The sequence below is a fragment of the Scyliorhinus canicula genome, chromosome 25 (assembly GCF_902713615.1).
Source record: "Scyliorhinus canicula chromosome 25, sScyCan1.1, whole genome shotgun sequence".
Classification (NCBI taxonomy): domain Eukaryota; kingdom Metazoa; phylum Chordata; class Chondrichthyes; order Carcharhiniformes; family Scyliorhinidae; genus Scyliorhinus; species Scyliorhinus canicula.
The window spans coordinates 18,753,734-18,769,493 of record NC_052170.1 but is presented as its reverse complement, the minus strand read 5'-3'; the positions used below and the strand labels follow the sequence as shown (position 1 = coordinate 18,769,493).

The 15,760-nt window shown below is 51.1% G+C and overlaps 1 protein-coding gene across 8 annotated transcripts in view; it reads right to left on the bottom strand.

Annotated features, from left to right (window-relative positions):
• Window positions 1-15,760, bottom strand: part of LOC119957125 (adhesion G protein-coupled receptor L1-like) — a 645,488-nt gene that overhangs the window by 211,682 nt on the left and 418,046 nt on the right. For all 8 annotated transcript variants that reach the window (XM_038784852.1, XM_038784851.1, XM_038784850.1 and 5 more), the window contains exon 5: window positions 11,893-12,002. In XM_038784852.1, coding sequence (XP_038640780.1) covers window positions 11,893-12,002 — 110 coding nt within the window. The remainder of the gene's footprint in view (window positions 1-11,892; window positions 12,003-15,760) is intronic.

The following is a 15,760-nucleotide window of genomic DNA, read 5'->3' as shown; positions in this document are numbered from 1 at the left end:
GAAGCATTTATGCTAACCACCATGCTACCGTGCTGCATGAGAAGTGGTGGGAATGAGAGGGATGGGTCGTGGGGGTGGGTGGGTGGAGGAAGAGAGGAGAAGTGAGAAAAGAGTCAGCGCACTGGAGGAGGGAAGAGAAGGCAGACAGCGAACGGCAGATGGATGGCATTGGGTGAGCGAGGGACGAGTGTGGACAAAAAGGCAAAGGATGGGGATGAAGAGAGGATGTAGAGACGGAGGGTGGGGTGATAAGAGCGGAGAGAGAAAAGATACAGAGTTGAGCATTGGCCATGTGGCCGCGTAGGAGAGAGAAGGAGACAAGGTGAGCTAGATCCTCAACCAACTCTACAAAACATCCTTCACGTTAAGGTTTAGCTTTAGGAAGGAGTGTGATTCGAACGTTCGGCCTGGTCCCAACTCTGTTTACACTGTGCTAGATCTGTAATAACAAAACGTAGTTATATCTGCTTCTTCTGGGGAGAAAAGATCCGTTAGTTCCTCGCAGATAACGAGGTGGGAAGAGTTAGTTAGGTGGATACAGGACAGAGCTGAAAGAATGAGACACAATCGGTGATTAATTCAATAACAGTCCGCGCTGGGCTTTGAACCCAAAAAAAAAACCCCAGCAGGTTAGCACTTCCCCTATATCACACAGGACTGGAAAGAGGCAGGTTTGGTATTTTAATAACAGACGAGTCCTTTTATAATCTGACCACAGCACTTAGGCAGCAGTGTAAAAAGCTGAACAGGGAACGGGGGAGTATTGGTGGGGTCACACTATTAGGATTCAAGGTGTGGAAAGTACAGCAATTCATTTTGTCCACTATAGTTATACACCGTATTCGATGACTGAAGTACACTTCTACCTTCCTAGGTCTGTCAACCCTTCACTATCCCCTTAACCTCTTCCCATTATGTCTTGTTTGGTCTGACTTTTTATTATGCTTGAATCTTCCTTTTATCTGCCTCCTCTAACTCTGTCGCCTCTCTCTCTAACCACCCCTCTGTATTTGTCTTGCCCTCTGAGGGTGTCATCCCTGGGTATCTCTACCTCACCACCATTCCTCAGCAACGTTATCTGTGCGCTCTGCTCTACCGCTCCCATCGACCTCTTTGACCCTATTCTGGGTGTGTGTCGCATTTTGCCTGGCAACATTCCCTGTGAAGGGCCTTCTGAAATTTTAATACGTCAGAGGTGCAATCTGGACACAAACTGGGGTTATTGCCGTTTGGAGGACATCTGGGAGTCATCTCGGTAGCTTCACACCCCTCCGTCAGGGATCATGCCAGAAGGCACCGAAAGAATCGATGGCAGGAGAACCCTGCTCGTTCCCAACGCCACAAACATCCAAATGTGGTCGAGGAATTTACAGTGTGGACACAACACAGCGGGAGGCTATCTGACCCCCTTGTGTTTCCACCAGCTCTTTGCAAAAGCAACTCTCCTGCTCTCTTACCCATTCATAGATATCATAGAATTTACAGTGCAGAAGGAGGCCATTCGGCCCATCGAGTCTGCACCGGCTCTTGGAAAGAGCACCCTACCCAAGGTCAACACCTCCACCCTATCCCCATAACCCAGTAACCCCACCCAACACTAAGGGCAATTTTGGACACCAAGGGCAATTTATCATGGCCAATCCACCTAACCTGCACATCTTTGTGACTGTGGGAGGAAACCGGAGCACCCGGAGGAAACCCACGCACACACGGGGAGGATGTGCAGACTCCGCACAGACAGTGACCCAAGCCGGAATCGAACCTGGGACCCTGGAGCTGTGAAGCGGTTCTGCTATCCACAATGCTACCGTGCATTCCCCATAACCCTGCAATTCTTTCCCCCCTCGGGTGTTTATCCAATACCCTTTTGAAAGCCACGTTCGACCATGCGTCCACCAAATTCTCGGGCAGTGCATTCCAGACTCTATCCGCTCTCTACGTCAAGGACGTTTTCCCTCATTTCACTACTGGTGGGTTTCATTTTTGACAATTGTCTTAAATCAGTGACCTCTGGTTCACGCCCCCTCCTGCCGCTTGGAATGGTCGCTCTTTCTTAATCTACTCTGTCCCGACCCCTCATGATTTTGAACACCTCCAGCAAAATCGCCTCTCGCCCTCCTCTTCTCCAACGGGAACAGCCCCAGCCGCTCAGATCTGCTGACGTAACTGAAGTCGCTCGTCCCTGGAATGGTTCTTGTAAGTCTTTCCTGCGCCCTCTCGGGCAATCCTTCACTTTCTTTCCTAGGATTGGACACAACACTCCAGTTGTCTGCGCACCAGAGTTTAATAGAGGTTCACGAGAACCTCCTTGTCTGTGAACAGGGTGTCTCTATTTATGAAGCCCAGGGTCCCATGCACTTCATTAGCCGCTTTGTCAACCTGTTATCATCTTCAATGATTTGCGCGGATTTTCCCCCAGGTCTCTCTGTTACTGTGTCTCCCCCACCCCCACTCCCACCCCCCCACCCCTTCCTGCACAAAGTACAGGAATGAGATAGAGAATCTGGTGAACTGGTGCGACGACAATAATCTCTCCCTCAATGTCAACAAAATGAAGGAGATTGTCATCGACTTCAGGAAGCGTAGTGGAGAACATGCCCCTGTCTACGTCAATGGGAACGGAGTAGAAAGTGTCGAGAGCTTCAAGCTTTTAGGTGTCCAGATCACCAACAGCCTGTCCTGGTCCCCCCCATGCCGACACTATAGTTAAGAAAGCCCACCAACAACTCTACTTTCTCAGAAGACTAAGGGAATTTGGCATGTCAGCCATGACTCTCACCAACGTCTACAGATGCACCATAGAAAGCATTCTTTCTGGTTGTATCACAGCTTGGTATGGAGCCTGCTCTGCCCAAGACCGCAGGAAATTACAAAAGGTGGTGAATGTAGCCCAGTCCATCACGCAAACCAGCCTCCCATCCATTGACTCTATCTATAATTCCCGCTGCCTCGGAAAGGCAGCCAGCATAATGAAGGACCCCACGCACCCCGGACATACTCTCTTCCACCTTCTTCCGTCAGGAAAAAGATACCAAAGTTTGAGGTCATGTACCAACCAACTCAAGAACAGCTTCTTCCCTGCTGCCATCAGACTTTTGAATGGACCTACCTCGTATTAAGTTGATCTTTTCTCTACACCTTGCTATAACTGTAACATTATATTCTGCAGTCTCTCCTTCCTTCCCTATGTACGGTATGCATTGTTTGTACAGCATGCAAGAAGCAATACTTTTCTCTGTATACCAATACATGTGACAATAATAAATCAAATCAGGACTGTGAGCTTCATAATTGCCTCTCCATGTTCTTCCTCCCGAAATGTGCCACATTCCGAACCTGCTACGTATCCAGCCCATGTCCTCTCGTAGTTTATCGCCCATCCGCACATCGCACTACACTGGAAACCTTTTTGTGTTCTGCCCACCTGAGTCTCGGTCATGAATATAAATCAAGAAAAGTGTTGGTTCCACTACTGATTCCTGAGGAACGGTAAACCCCCCTCCAGTCTGATAAACAACCCTTAACTACCACACTGTTTCCTGTCACTCAGCCAGATTTGTATCCATGCTGCCATTGCTCTCTCTTCCATGGAACGCAGGAACATAGGAACAGGAGTGGGCCATTCAGCCCCTCGAGCCTGTCCACCATCCAATGAGATCATGGCTGATCTGTGGCCTAACTCCATACACCTACCGTTCGTCCATATCCCTTAATTCCTTATTTTGATAAAAATCTGTCCATCCCAGATTTAAAATTGACAACGGTTCCAGCTTTAACTGCTCTGTGTGGGCGAGAGTTCCGAACCTCTACCATCCTTTGAGTGACGACGTTCTTCCCAACATCTCCCCTGAACGGTCTGGTCCTAATTTTTAGACAATGTCGCCTAGTTTTAGAATCTCCAACCTTGTCTTTTCCTGTTAACACCTTGAAGACTTTGATCAAATCACCCCGTAACCTTCTAAATTCTAGAGAAAGCAGGCCTAATTTGTGTAATCTCTCCTCGAAACTCCTGAAGTCCAGCTATCATTTCTGTAAATCTGGGATGCACTCCCTCCAAGGCCAAAATATCCTTCCTAAGGTGTGGTGCCCACTGCTCACAGTCACTCACAGTGGGGTCTAACCAGGGTTTTGTAAAGCTGCAGCATAACCCCAGTGTCTTTATATTCCAATCCCCCAGATATAAAGGCTAGCATTCCATTAGCCTTCTTGATTACTTTCTGCACTTGTTCCTGGCATTTTAAAGATCTATGCACCTGAACCCCCAAGTCTCTTTGGCCATCCTCTGTACTGAACCTCTCCCCATTCATAAAATTACCCTGTTCTATCCTTTATTTTGTCTAAAATGGCTTCAACTTTGCTGACTGAGGATTATAGTGCCACTTTATTGAACGCCCTTTGGTACTCCAAATACGCCACAGCAACCGTGGTAACCTCATTAACCATCTCTCTTACCACATCCAAAGTAAACCCATCTTGCGTTCCTTCAACACAATTTGCCAGCTCTTTAGCTTCTGAGCTCTGCACTCCCTAACCTCTCCTCCTGTCTTCCTCCATGGAGATACTCCTGGAGACCTACTTCTCTGCCGAGACCCAAACTCCAACTGACTGTCACTTCTGTCCTACCCCACTCTCTACTCTGTTATGCTAATGTCGCTTAACATGTGACTTGGTGTGCAGCCTTGACTGATCGTTCTCCTTGTGGGGGGGAGGGTTGGTGGTCCTGTGGCGCAGTGGGTTGGCGTCCCTGCCTCTGAGCCAGAGACTCCAGGTTCGAGTCCCGCGACAGGACTTGAGGGCCGAGGAAGGCGTGTTCGTAACGCAGCCAAACGGGTTGAATTTCAAGCTGCAAATCCTTTAAATTGGCCGACGGCGGAAAGAGTGGGAAGAGTTTCCTGCTTAGCCAGAATCTGCGTGAGTCAATGGCAAACCCTTTCAGGACCTTGCCACGCATTAACGTGGACTGACCGACGGAAGTCCGTGGTTTCCATGGTGCTTGAAGAGAGACAGAGGGGGATCGAGACTTTCACTTGCACGCACAGGAATCATGAGGCGTGTGATCGGTGGGCAGCCAGCATTGGTCAGGGGTCACCCTCTGGTTTCCTGTGCTGGTGCCAACTGCACAGCCGTATGAATGGGAATGAAGATAGCGTGACTGCTGCCAGGGTACAGGGCATTGACCCGCAGGATCTTCTGCTTATGGTGGCAGAGCGCTGCATGACCGAGCTGACATAGCATTGTGCAAACGGTCATACGGCCAGCCTCCGCCATGGGGGAGTCTACAATCCTGAGCGAGGTCATGTCTTCGCTGTGTCTGTTTCTCTTTGGCATCGGCAAATGTCCCTTTGGTCACCTGCCCAGCCACTGGCAATGGAATACCTGTTCTTCGCTGAGATTACAGTCGTAGCTACAGCGGATTTTAGTGAAGGACACCCTCATGAAGTGCAGACATCTCAAACATCGTACCTTGCTGAGGTTCAGCTGATGGATTTGCTCCCCGGGCACCCCCCCGGACTAACCAGCTTTCCTGGTGTTAAGCCTATCTCCCCCCCTCCCTTCTCCTCCCTCTTCTAGCTCCCTGTACTGCTCCGTGTGACCGCTTCTCAGTCATTTTGTGTTTCCTAGAAGAATCATAGAATCCCTACAGTGCAGAAGGGGGTGTTTTGGCCCATCGAGTCCTCACTGACCCTGCGAAATAGCACCCTACCCATATCCACTCCCGCCGTCCACTCCACCCGACCCCCGTCACCAAACCGGCACATCCCTGGCATTAAGAGGCAATTTTATCACGGCCAATTCACCTAACCTGCACATGTTTGGGCTGGGGGAGGAAACCGGAGCACCCGGTGGAAACCCACGCAGACACGGGGAGAACGTGCAAACTCCACATGGACAGTCACCCGAGGCTGGAGTCGAACCGGGGTCCCCCGGGCTGTGAGGCATCAGCGCTAACCACCGTGCCACCATTCAAGGGGAATGCCTGATTGTGCACCAATACCTTGGGGGGGGGGGGGACTGGTTTTTGTAGAAGCCTCCTGGAGAATCACTCCCCTGTACCGAACTCTGGTGAGCACCAAATATGTGTCCAATCGGACAACAGCCTGGGGCGATCAATCAACAACTATCCCGTAAGGAGTCGGCAATCCCTTTAACTGTAGGGCGGGGGGGGGGGGGGGGGGGTTCTTTCTGCTACTTAATGCACATTGAGCCATGCATGATTAAGACAGGATGTCAGCTGGAGCGTTGAGCACCGAAACAACAGCACTGATGTCAAATCCAGGTTCGACACGGACTAACCTCATGATGTGCCTGCCCAGGCTTGAAGCTCTCGCTATGATGGCATCCGATGTGATATGTAACAGAGGTTTGCGAGCGTGCAGCAAATGACATTTTGATCTCCAATGAACACCCGTATTAACCCACCAACAAGTGCTATCAGGCCCAGCAGAATTTACCATTCAGAAATAGATGCTTGGCCCAATCCCCCAGTGGGGAAACAGAAACCAATTCAGAGCAGTTAGAGGTTAACTTGCCTGAACTGGGGCAACTGGTTTGGAATGGGTCTAAGTTGGATTTTACTGGTCTTATCAGAAATCTCCCGTACTTTCAGCTGACTTTGTCTGTAACCAGTTAATCTGTTGTGAATTGTTACTAAAACTAGCACATCCAAAATGGGACACAAAATCCCAATTGAGGGTGAACCTATGTTAAAGGTTCATCAAAAGCCCCTTCGCTTTGTGCTCAATGCCTCAATTTCTAAAGCCTGGGATCTCCTATAACTTCCCCAATCTCCATAAATTCATAAGATATAGGAGCGGAATTAGGCCATTTGGCCCATCGAGTCTGCTCCCATGGCTGATCCCATCCTGGCCTTAGCTCCACCGGCCTGCCTGTCCTCCATAACCCTTCAACCCATCATCAATTAAAAATCTGTCTCACTCCTCCTTAAATTTGCTCACTGTCCCAGCATCCACCGCAATCTGGGGTAGCGAATTCCACAGATTCACACCCCTCTGGGAGAAGTAGTTTCTCCTCAAACCTGTTTTAAATTTGCGACCTCTTATCCTAAGACTATGACCTCTCGTTCTAGAATGCTCCACAAGAGGAAATATCCGCTCCAGGTCTACTTTATCCGTACCTTTTATCATCCTGTATTGCTCAATTTGATCTCCCCTCATTCTTCTAAACTCCAGAGAGTATCGGCCTAAACTGTTGATTCTCTCCTCACGCGACAAACCCCTTCATCTCTGGGCTCAACCGAGCGAACCTCCTCTGAACTTCCTCCAATACCACTACATCTTCCCTCAAATAAGGGGGCCGAAACTGTGCACAAGACTCCAGGTGTGGTCTCAATCAGCTGTGCCACCTTCAATGGTTAGTCTACACTTGTCTCAGTTTTCTCTGTTCCTGTAAACCCCCTCAGCCCCTTATTTTATGTTGGTGATGCCCTCAGGATTGGAGGTCCCCGTTTGTCCGTACAAGCCTCTTCCACTCTAACCACCTCTCCGCCACCGCCCTCTGCTCCCTTCTCTCTCGTTGATCCACCGATAGGATGTACTTGCCCCCCCCCCCCCCTCCCTCTGCATTCTCCATTCACTCTGACTCCTGCCACCGGCCGTAAGGGTGTCAGGGAGAGTTGCGCCATGCCCACTGGGCCCACACCGCGGCTGCTGGCACACGGGAAACCGTTCCTGACGCCTTTCCAATCGGCGGCAGGAGTTCAGAATATGTGGCCTCCCAGTGAACTTCTTTCGTGTTTGATACCCTTCCTGCGTGTTACATCGCTCGCAGGCTTGTCCCATGTAACCTAAACCTTGGAAGTGAACTGTCTCCATTTATGTCCTGTCTTTGCAGACCGACTTCCGATACGTTGCCGGTTAATTCAGTGGTGAGTTAATAGGACTCTCAAACCATGGAACATGGGTTCAAGCCCCATGCTGGGTAATATGTTTTCTTTTTAAATATTGTCAAATTCCTGAACCTTTATTGATTTCTGCCAAAAAGGTGTACTTCATTTAATATCAATTAATACAATCAATTCTCCTCCAAGTTTATTGGATGCAGGGAATCTCATTTACCGAAATCTCCTGATCGTGTATCTTCATCATTTACAGCATCGCCAGGAGTATGTTTTACAGAGGAAGCATTTGATAAACAATAGGCCGGCTCGGTGCAAGAACATGCCATTGGTTAAGGGCTGCGCAGGCCTAGGAATGGGTAACTTGAGCTTCATTGTTAGTCTGTGTCAAGCCAGCTTGTTCGTTTTAATGCAAGCAACTGACACCGTCGAGAGACAGCAACTGCGCGTGTGCAGGAAGGGCTCCCCCTAGTGGTGCGGCACAGATACACACAGCCTTCTCCATTCCCTCTGCCCCAACATTGGTGGTCGCGAAATTGGCGGCCTTGGCTCTAGTGTGCTCCTGGGTGAGCCCCCTGGACTCGCCACCTGCCCTTCTTCCTTTAAGACTCTGCTTAAACCTCACGCTTTGCCCAAGCTTTTGGGTTAGTCTATATCTTCATCTCAGCTCAATATTCTCGAGTACATAATGGTTTTTCTGGGACGTTCTGCTGTGGTAAAGGCTCAATGTAATTACACGTTATTTTTTGCGATGTAGTTCATATCCATACATTAACCCTAACGCTGGAAGCTAAAGGATTTGTTCCGACTGCGGAATTGGAATGTCCCAATGGTCCATTTCCATTAAGGAAAAGTAGAGCTTGTATTTATACGTCTCTTTGCACAATATCAGGATGCCCTGAAGCCCCTTTACAGGTAGTGACTGCACTTGTGAATGACTGTACTTGTCATTGTAATGCAGGAAGGGCAGGAGCCAATTAGTGCTCAGCGAGCTCACACAGGCTCCTGGGAATATGAGAACGACCACACAACCTTCCAACCATGAATCAGGCACCAGAGAGAACTTCACCGCACCCCTTAGAAATGGGTGGCAGGGCAGCACAGTGGCTAGCACTGCTCTCTCGCCGCGCCAGTGTTCAATTCCGGCCTCGGGTGACTGTCTGTGTGAAGTTTCCACGCTCTCCCCGTGTCTGCGTGGGTTTCCTCCGGAGGCTCCGGTTGCCTCACACAGTCCAAAGACGTGCGGGATCGGTGGAGTTACGTGGATAGAGCGGGGGCGGGGAGTGGGCCGAGGTAGGGTGCTCTTTCGGAGGGTCGGCGAGGACACGATGGGCCAAATGGCCTCCTTCTGCACTGTATTCAGGGATTCAAAGAAGTATCATCATGGGGACTTTGGCTTCGGCCTTGGTCTGATCGCAGCACGCTCCCTCAGTGGTGCGCTGGAGTCTCAGCCCAAATTAATTTCTCAAGACCCGGGAGTGGACCTCGAACACATGACTCTCTGACTCCTAAGCAAGAGTTCTCCCAACTGGATGATGCTTCGGTGCCTCTAATGGCAGAACAAAGATGTGCATTGGCCTCTCTCCCACCCATTACCACCCTCCCACTCATTACCACCCCCGCCCGGCCACCCCAACAACAACCCCCCCTCCCCACTCCCCTGTACTTTGATTGAAGGGGGTTGCAAGAGGCAATATCCGAGGCAGCCATCTTGTTCTGCGCTCCCCGCCACAATGAGAAATCTGGGATCGACCACGTTGCGCCCTCAGAAAATTTTAAGCACCCCGATACGGTCGCCAATGATACAAGGTCAAGATCTACCCTCACCTCCATGTGTGCTAACAGAACCTTGGATGCCAGACTCTGAAACACCTCCCAGCCCGAATCTTGCCGGGAAAATGTTCCACTTCAGATCCGTGTGTTGTAGATTGCTAGGCCTGAAGGCCTTTGGATGACTAAAATATAGGCTTCAGCGGCTTGCCTAGGCCTTGCTAGGTCGTAAGGAACACAGGAACGGCAGGAGGCCTTCGCATCCCTCAACCGCATGCTGCCGTCCAGCTGGATCACAACTGATTTTAACTCCACTACCCAACTTAGATCCATATCCCTTGATACCCTTACCCGATAAAAAAACCTATTTGCCTCAGTTTTGAAATTCCCAGTTGTTCCCCAGCCTCATCATGTGAAGAAGTGCTTCCTGTCGCCGCCCATAAATGGCCTAGCTCTAATGTTAAGGCTCTGCCCTCTTGTTCTAACCCTCTCCACCTCACCAGAGGCAATAGATTCGCTCTACCTAGCTCATCAACCTTCTTAGAATCATCCCATGTGCCTCAATCTTCTGCATTCAAGGGGATATCGGCCTAGGTTACGCCTTCTTCCCTGGTAATTTAACCCTGTCGGTCCTGGTATCATTACCATGAATCGGGCTGCACCCCCTCCAATGGCTAACCTATCCCTTCCTGAGGAGTGGGCCTCGAAACCGAGACACACTCCTGTAAATGGAGTCTGGTTCCAGCTTTACACAGCTGCTCCTGGCATTCCAGCCTTTTCCAGATCTCCGACCATTACGTTGGATGGATGGTTGCGGCCAGTTGTGACCCGAGAGCTTCCACTGCATCAAAGCTCACTCCTCGCCTTCATTGTCGAAAGCTTTCTCCCCTCGCAGGCACTGTGAGAGGGAGGGGAGTGTGGGCGAAGGGGGCTGAGCATTTATTGCTAACTGGCATTTGACACCAGGGAGTATTGGGTCTGAGGCCTTGCATCCCGCAGTGCCGGGTGTGTGGGCTGCCTGGCCCTCACCTACTTCAGCGAGGGCTCTGCCAGTGGCTGGGGGAACTGTAAAGAGTCTCTCAGAGCTGGGCACAGTGCCAACTCACCGGGTCAACTCAAACGCCAACGTACGGATCCAGAAAGCCAGCAGTGCGGAGTGTGCAACCGTGGCAACGGGGGGCTCTAGAATCTTTTGGAGGCTTGTGATGTGCTGTCCTCACTTAAAAGCCTCACTACATTTCAATCTATCGAACAGGGGGTTGGTGGGGTGGGGGGGTTGCAGGCCTCTAATCTATCAGACTGTACCATGTGAGATGGGATTGAGGGGGTGCGGATCGTCAATCTATCAGACTGTACCATGTGACATGCGATTAAGGGGGCAGTGGATCGCCCATCTATCAGACTGTACCATGCGACATGGGATTGAGGGGGGGATGTAGACCGCTAATCTATCAGACTGTACCATGTGAGCTGGGATTGAGGGGGGTGCGGATCGACAATCTATCAGACTTTACTATGTGACGTGCGATTGAGGGGAGTAAAAACCGCTAATCTATCAGACTCGACCATGTGACGTGTGATGGGGGTGCAGACCGCCAATCTTTCAGACTGTACCATGTGACATGGGGCCGGGGAACTCAATTTATCAGACCTTACCATGCTGCATGGTGGGGTGCAGATTCTCTTGCAGCAGGCTACACTATGCGCCATGGAATTGCAGGGGGGGGGGGGGTGCTGAACCTTGATCGATCCGAATACACCGCGGTCTACGATGGTGGAACCGTGAGGGTCCCCCCTTGACGCGAATGAGCAAACTCTCGGGTGCCCCTCCCACCCCACACAGAGCAGCTCCTCAACGTGCCGACGTCCTCTTCTCGCTGTGGGGAGAGAAAGGGGGGAGAAGAAAGGAGGAACGAGGAAGACGCCTTGAAAAGAAGCGGTGAGCGGGGTTAGAAGGAAAGGGTTAGCAGCAAATGACCAGTCATTTGGCACACGGCTTGGCGTCAGGGCCTTGACTGGCCGGATTCAATGCTTAGCGATTGTCTGAAAGGGAACTGACAGAGGACAGACACTGCCTGCTAAAACCAACCAGGCAACGGGGCCAGAACATGATGTCTGGGCCCCCCCAGCAGTACACAAAACAGTTATTACAGTCCCAGGGTGCACCTCCACTCGTGGACACTCTCAATGGCATTCTTATGGATGACAGGCTCTTTAAAAATGGCAGTAGTCCATGAGGTGAGATTAAAATGAGAGCTGTTACTTACTGTAGGGCACGCACTCATACTGGATCTCCAGGTACTTGTAGGTTCCTGGGCAGGGGTCAGGGAAGACATCTGATCCTGCCACCACCACACACTGCGTGCGATTGTTACACCTGTCAGAGAGACACCACCAATTAGCCATTTGGAAACCATTGTGGAAACAGTGCAGTGGATACAACATGCTGTTTTTAAACTTGCAGGGCAAATAAAGTACGGGTTGGATACAGAGTTAAGCTCCCTCTACACTGTCCCCATCAAACAATCCCAGGACAGGTACAGCACGGGGTTAGATACAGTGTAAAGCTCCCTCTACACTGTCCCCATCAAACACTCCCAGGACAGGTACATCACGGGGTTAGATACAGAGTAAAGCTCCCTCTACACTGTCCCCATCAAACACTCCCAGGACAGGTACAGCACGGGGTTAGATACAGAGTAAAGCTCTCTCTTCACTGTCCCCATCAAACACTCCCAGGACAGGTACAGCACGGGGTTAGATACAGAGTAAAGCTCCCTCTTCACTGTCCCCATCAAACAATCCCAGGACAGGTACAGCACGGGGTTAGATTCAGAGTAAAGCTCCTTCCACACTGTCCCCGTCAAACACTCCCAGGACAGGTACAGCATGGGGTTAGATACAGAGTAAAGCTCCCTCTACACTATCCCATCAAACACTCCCAGGACAGGTACAGCACGGGGTTAGATACAGAGTAAAGCTCCCTCTACACTGTCCCCATCAAACACTCCCAGGACAGGTACAGCACGGGGTTAGATACAGAGTAAAGCTCCCTGTGCACTGTCCCCATCAAACACTCCCAGGACAGCTACAGCATGGGGTTAGATACAGAGTAAAGCTCCCTCTACACTGTCCCAATCAAACACTCCCAGGACAGGTACAGCACGGGGTTAGATACAGAGTAAAGCTCCCTGTGCACTGTCCCCATCAAACACTCCCAGGACAGGTACAGCACGGAGTTAGATACAGAGTAAAGCTCCCTGTGCACTGTCCCCATCAAACACTCCCAGGACAGCTACAGCATGGGGTTAGATACAGAGTAAAGCTCCCTCTACACTGTCCCCATCAAACACTCCCAGGACAGGTACAGCACGGGGTTAGATACAGAGTAAAACTCCCTCTACACTGTCCCCATCAAACACTTCCATTCCATTCCATTCCATGAGCTATCTGTGAAGAGCAGTTAGTTTTCTACTTTCTGGTCCAGCATTAATCTCTTAACAAAATTACGGATCCGGTCATTAATCTGCTGCCTTTTGAAACTGACTGCAGTTTTTGTCTATAGAACAGTGCTCATGTCCTTTCGAGTACATGAAGTGACCCAGGGAGCCGGGTTGCTGTGGCTACACACACTTTGACATACATGTTGTATCTGCAGGCTCTGAGACTGTGTCCATCACATTCTCATCAGGAGTCTCTCCCACCATTGGTGGCTTCGGAAGGATTTTGCAGCTTGACGCATCAACCTGATTGCCCGCGTTACGAACGCACCTTCCTCGGCTGTCAAGTCCTGGGGCGGGACTCGAACCCGGAGCTTGCGGCTCAGAGGCAGGGTCGCCTTTCTGTTTTGGGGAGCTCAATCGGATCTTGTCGGAATGGATAAAACTCTGACAGAGATGGACAGACTGGGTTGAGGAATGTTGTGCCCTCTGGGTGGGGGTTGGTGGGCTAGAACCACGGGTCAGAGGCTCAGGATACAACGTGGGCCATTTAGGACTGAGGTGAGGAGAAATGTCTTCACTCAGAGGGTGGTGAACATATGGATTCTCCACCACAGAAGGCTGTGGAGGCCAAACCATTGAATGTATAAAGAAGGAAATAGATTCCTCGACTCTGAGGGCGTCAAGTGGGTAAGGAGAGGGAGTGTGGGATACAGGATCAGCCATCATTGTTGAGTGGCGGAGCAGGCTCGATGGGCCAAATGGCCTACTCCTGCTCCTATTTCCTATGGGGTGAATTCTCTGCCTCCCCAGCTGTGTGTTTCTCTGTGGCGTTCCGTCGCTGGCATGGGATTCCCCCTTCCCACCACTGACCAATGGGATTTCCCATTGCAGGTGCCCCCAGTAAACCCCCGGGAGGAGGTGCAGTGCCAGTGGAATTGAGAACCCTACCAGCGGAATATCCACCCCGATATTGTAATGTGCACAATTGTGCCGTCAAGACTTTGCATCCAGGCTTTTTTGCCACTCTTTTTTGCACTGTGAAATCGCTCAGAGCTGACTTTTTAAATGTGGCTCTACCAGCGTCCCGATATTCCGCACGTTTCATTACCTGAAATGAAACCTGTTTGTGGGATTTGCCGGATTTAGATTGGCAAACGGGGAGCTCTGCTGGACCTCAACATGGACTTTTCGTGGCTGCTTTCAGGGGCGGTTGAAGAAACGGATTTGGTAACACGGTGGAACTGAGTTCAAGGTTGGAACAAGGAAGGAAGCCAAGGCTCCCAGCTTGGTCAAGGTGACGTCCAATGTTCCTGGACCCCTGCAAGGCCAGAACGGGAAAACACGTCTACCCCTACAAAAAACAAAACTGGAAGGACTGCTGAAGAGGCTGCTGGACTGTGAGGGTGGCGTCACAGTCATAGAGTCGCACAGCGCAGAAAAGGCCCTTTGGCCCATCGCGTCTGTACTGTCAATAATGACCCCTAATCTTCCACTAATCCCACAACAATGACTCCTACGTCAGACTCCTGTTCATTGAAAATCACTTATTGTCACGAGTAGGTTTCAAATGAAGTTACTGTGAAAAGCCCCTCATCGCCACATCCCGGCGCCTGTTCGGGGAGGCTGGTACGGGAATTGAACCGTACTGCTGGCCTGCCTTGGTCTGCTTTCAAAGCCAGCAATTTAGCCCTGTGCTAAATCAGCCCCTGGCATTGACTATTGCTCCGCCTTCAACACCATAATCCCAGCGAAACTCATGTCAAAACTCCAAAACCTAGGGCTTGGCTCCTCCCTCTGCAACTGGATTCTGGCCTGCCTGACCCATAGGCCGCAATCAGTAAAAATAAGCAACAATACCTCCTCCAAGAATGTCCTCAATACCGGGGCCCCCTCCTGTACTCCCTATACACACACAACTGCGTGACATAATTCAGCTCAAATTCCATCTCCAATTTGCTGATGACACTAACCGTCGTGGGTCAGATCATGAACAATGGCGAGCCAGAGTGGAGGAGGGAGATTGAGGCCTGGATTCGCTGAGCCTCAGCGCTAAAATGGCTCTTGGCACGGGGCGGAGAATGGGGCCTCAGACCTGCGATCAGATCCAACGCCGGGACGCGATTCTCTGGCGACCGGCAGGCAGCACTGCCATCGAAAGAGGACCCCGCGGCACTTCTCAGCGGTTGAAATGAAAAATGAAATGAAAATTGCTTATTGTCACGAGTAGGCTTCAATGAAGTTACTGTGAAAAGCCCCTAGTCGCCACATTCCGGCGCCTGTCCGGGGAGGCTGGTACGGGAATCGAACCGTGCTGCTGGCCTGCCTTGGTCTGCTTTCAAAGCCAGCGATTTAGCCCAGTCAGCTAAACCGGCCAAAGTGACCGGCCAAATTCCCGCCAACGTGGTTCAGGTATGGTTCCACCTGGCAGGAGCTCAGTGTCGCGGCTGCGGTGGCCGTCCTGTTGGAGAGGCGGGGGAGGGATCAGTCTCCGGGGGGGCTCCACTACAGCCAGGCCCGCGATCAGGGACCACTGATCGGTGGGCGCGCAGGATCTGGGGGGGGACTTACCTTCTTCTGTGCCGGTCCCCTGTGTGGCTCCGCCATGTTGCGTGGCGCAGGTGCGGAAGGGGCCGCCGTGCGAGTGTGCGGACCCGCGGCCGGCAGTGCAGGGCCGTGTACGGCAGCTGGAGCA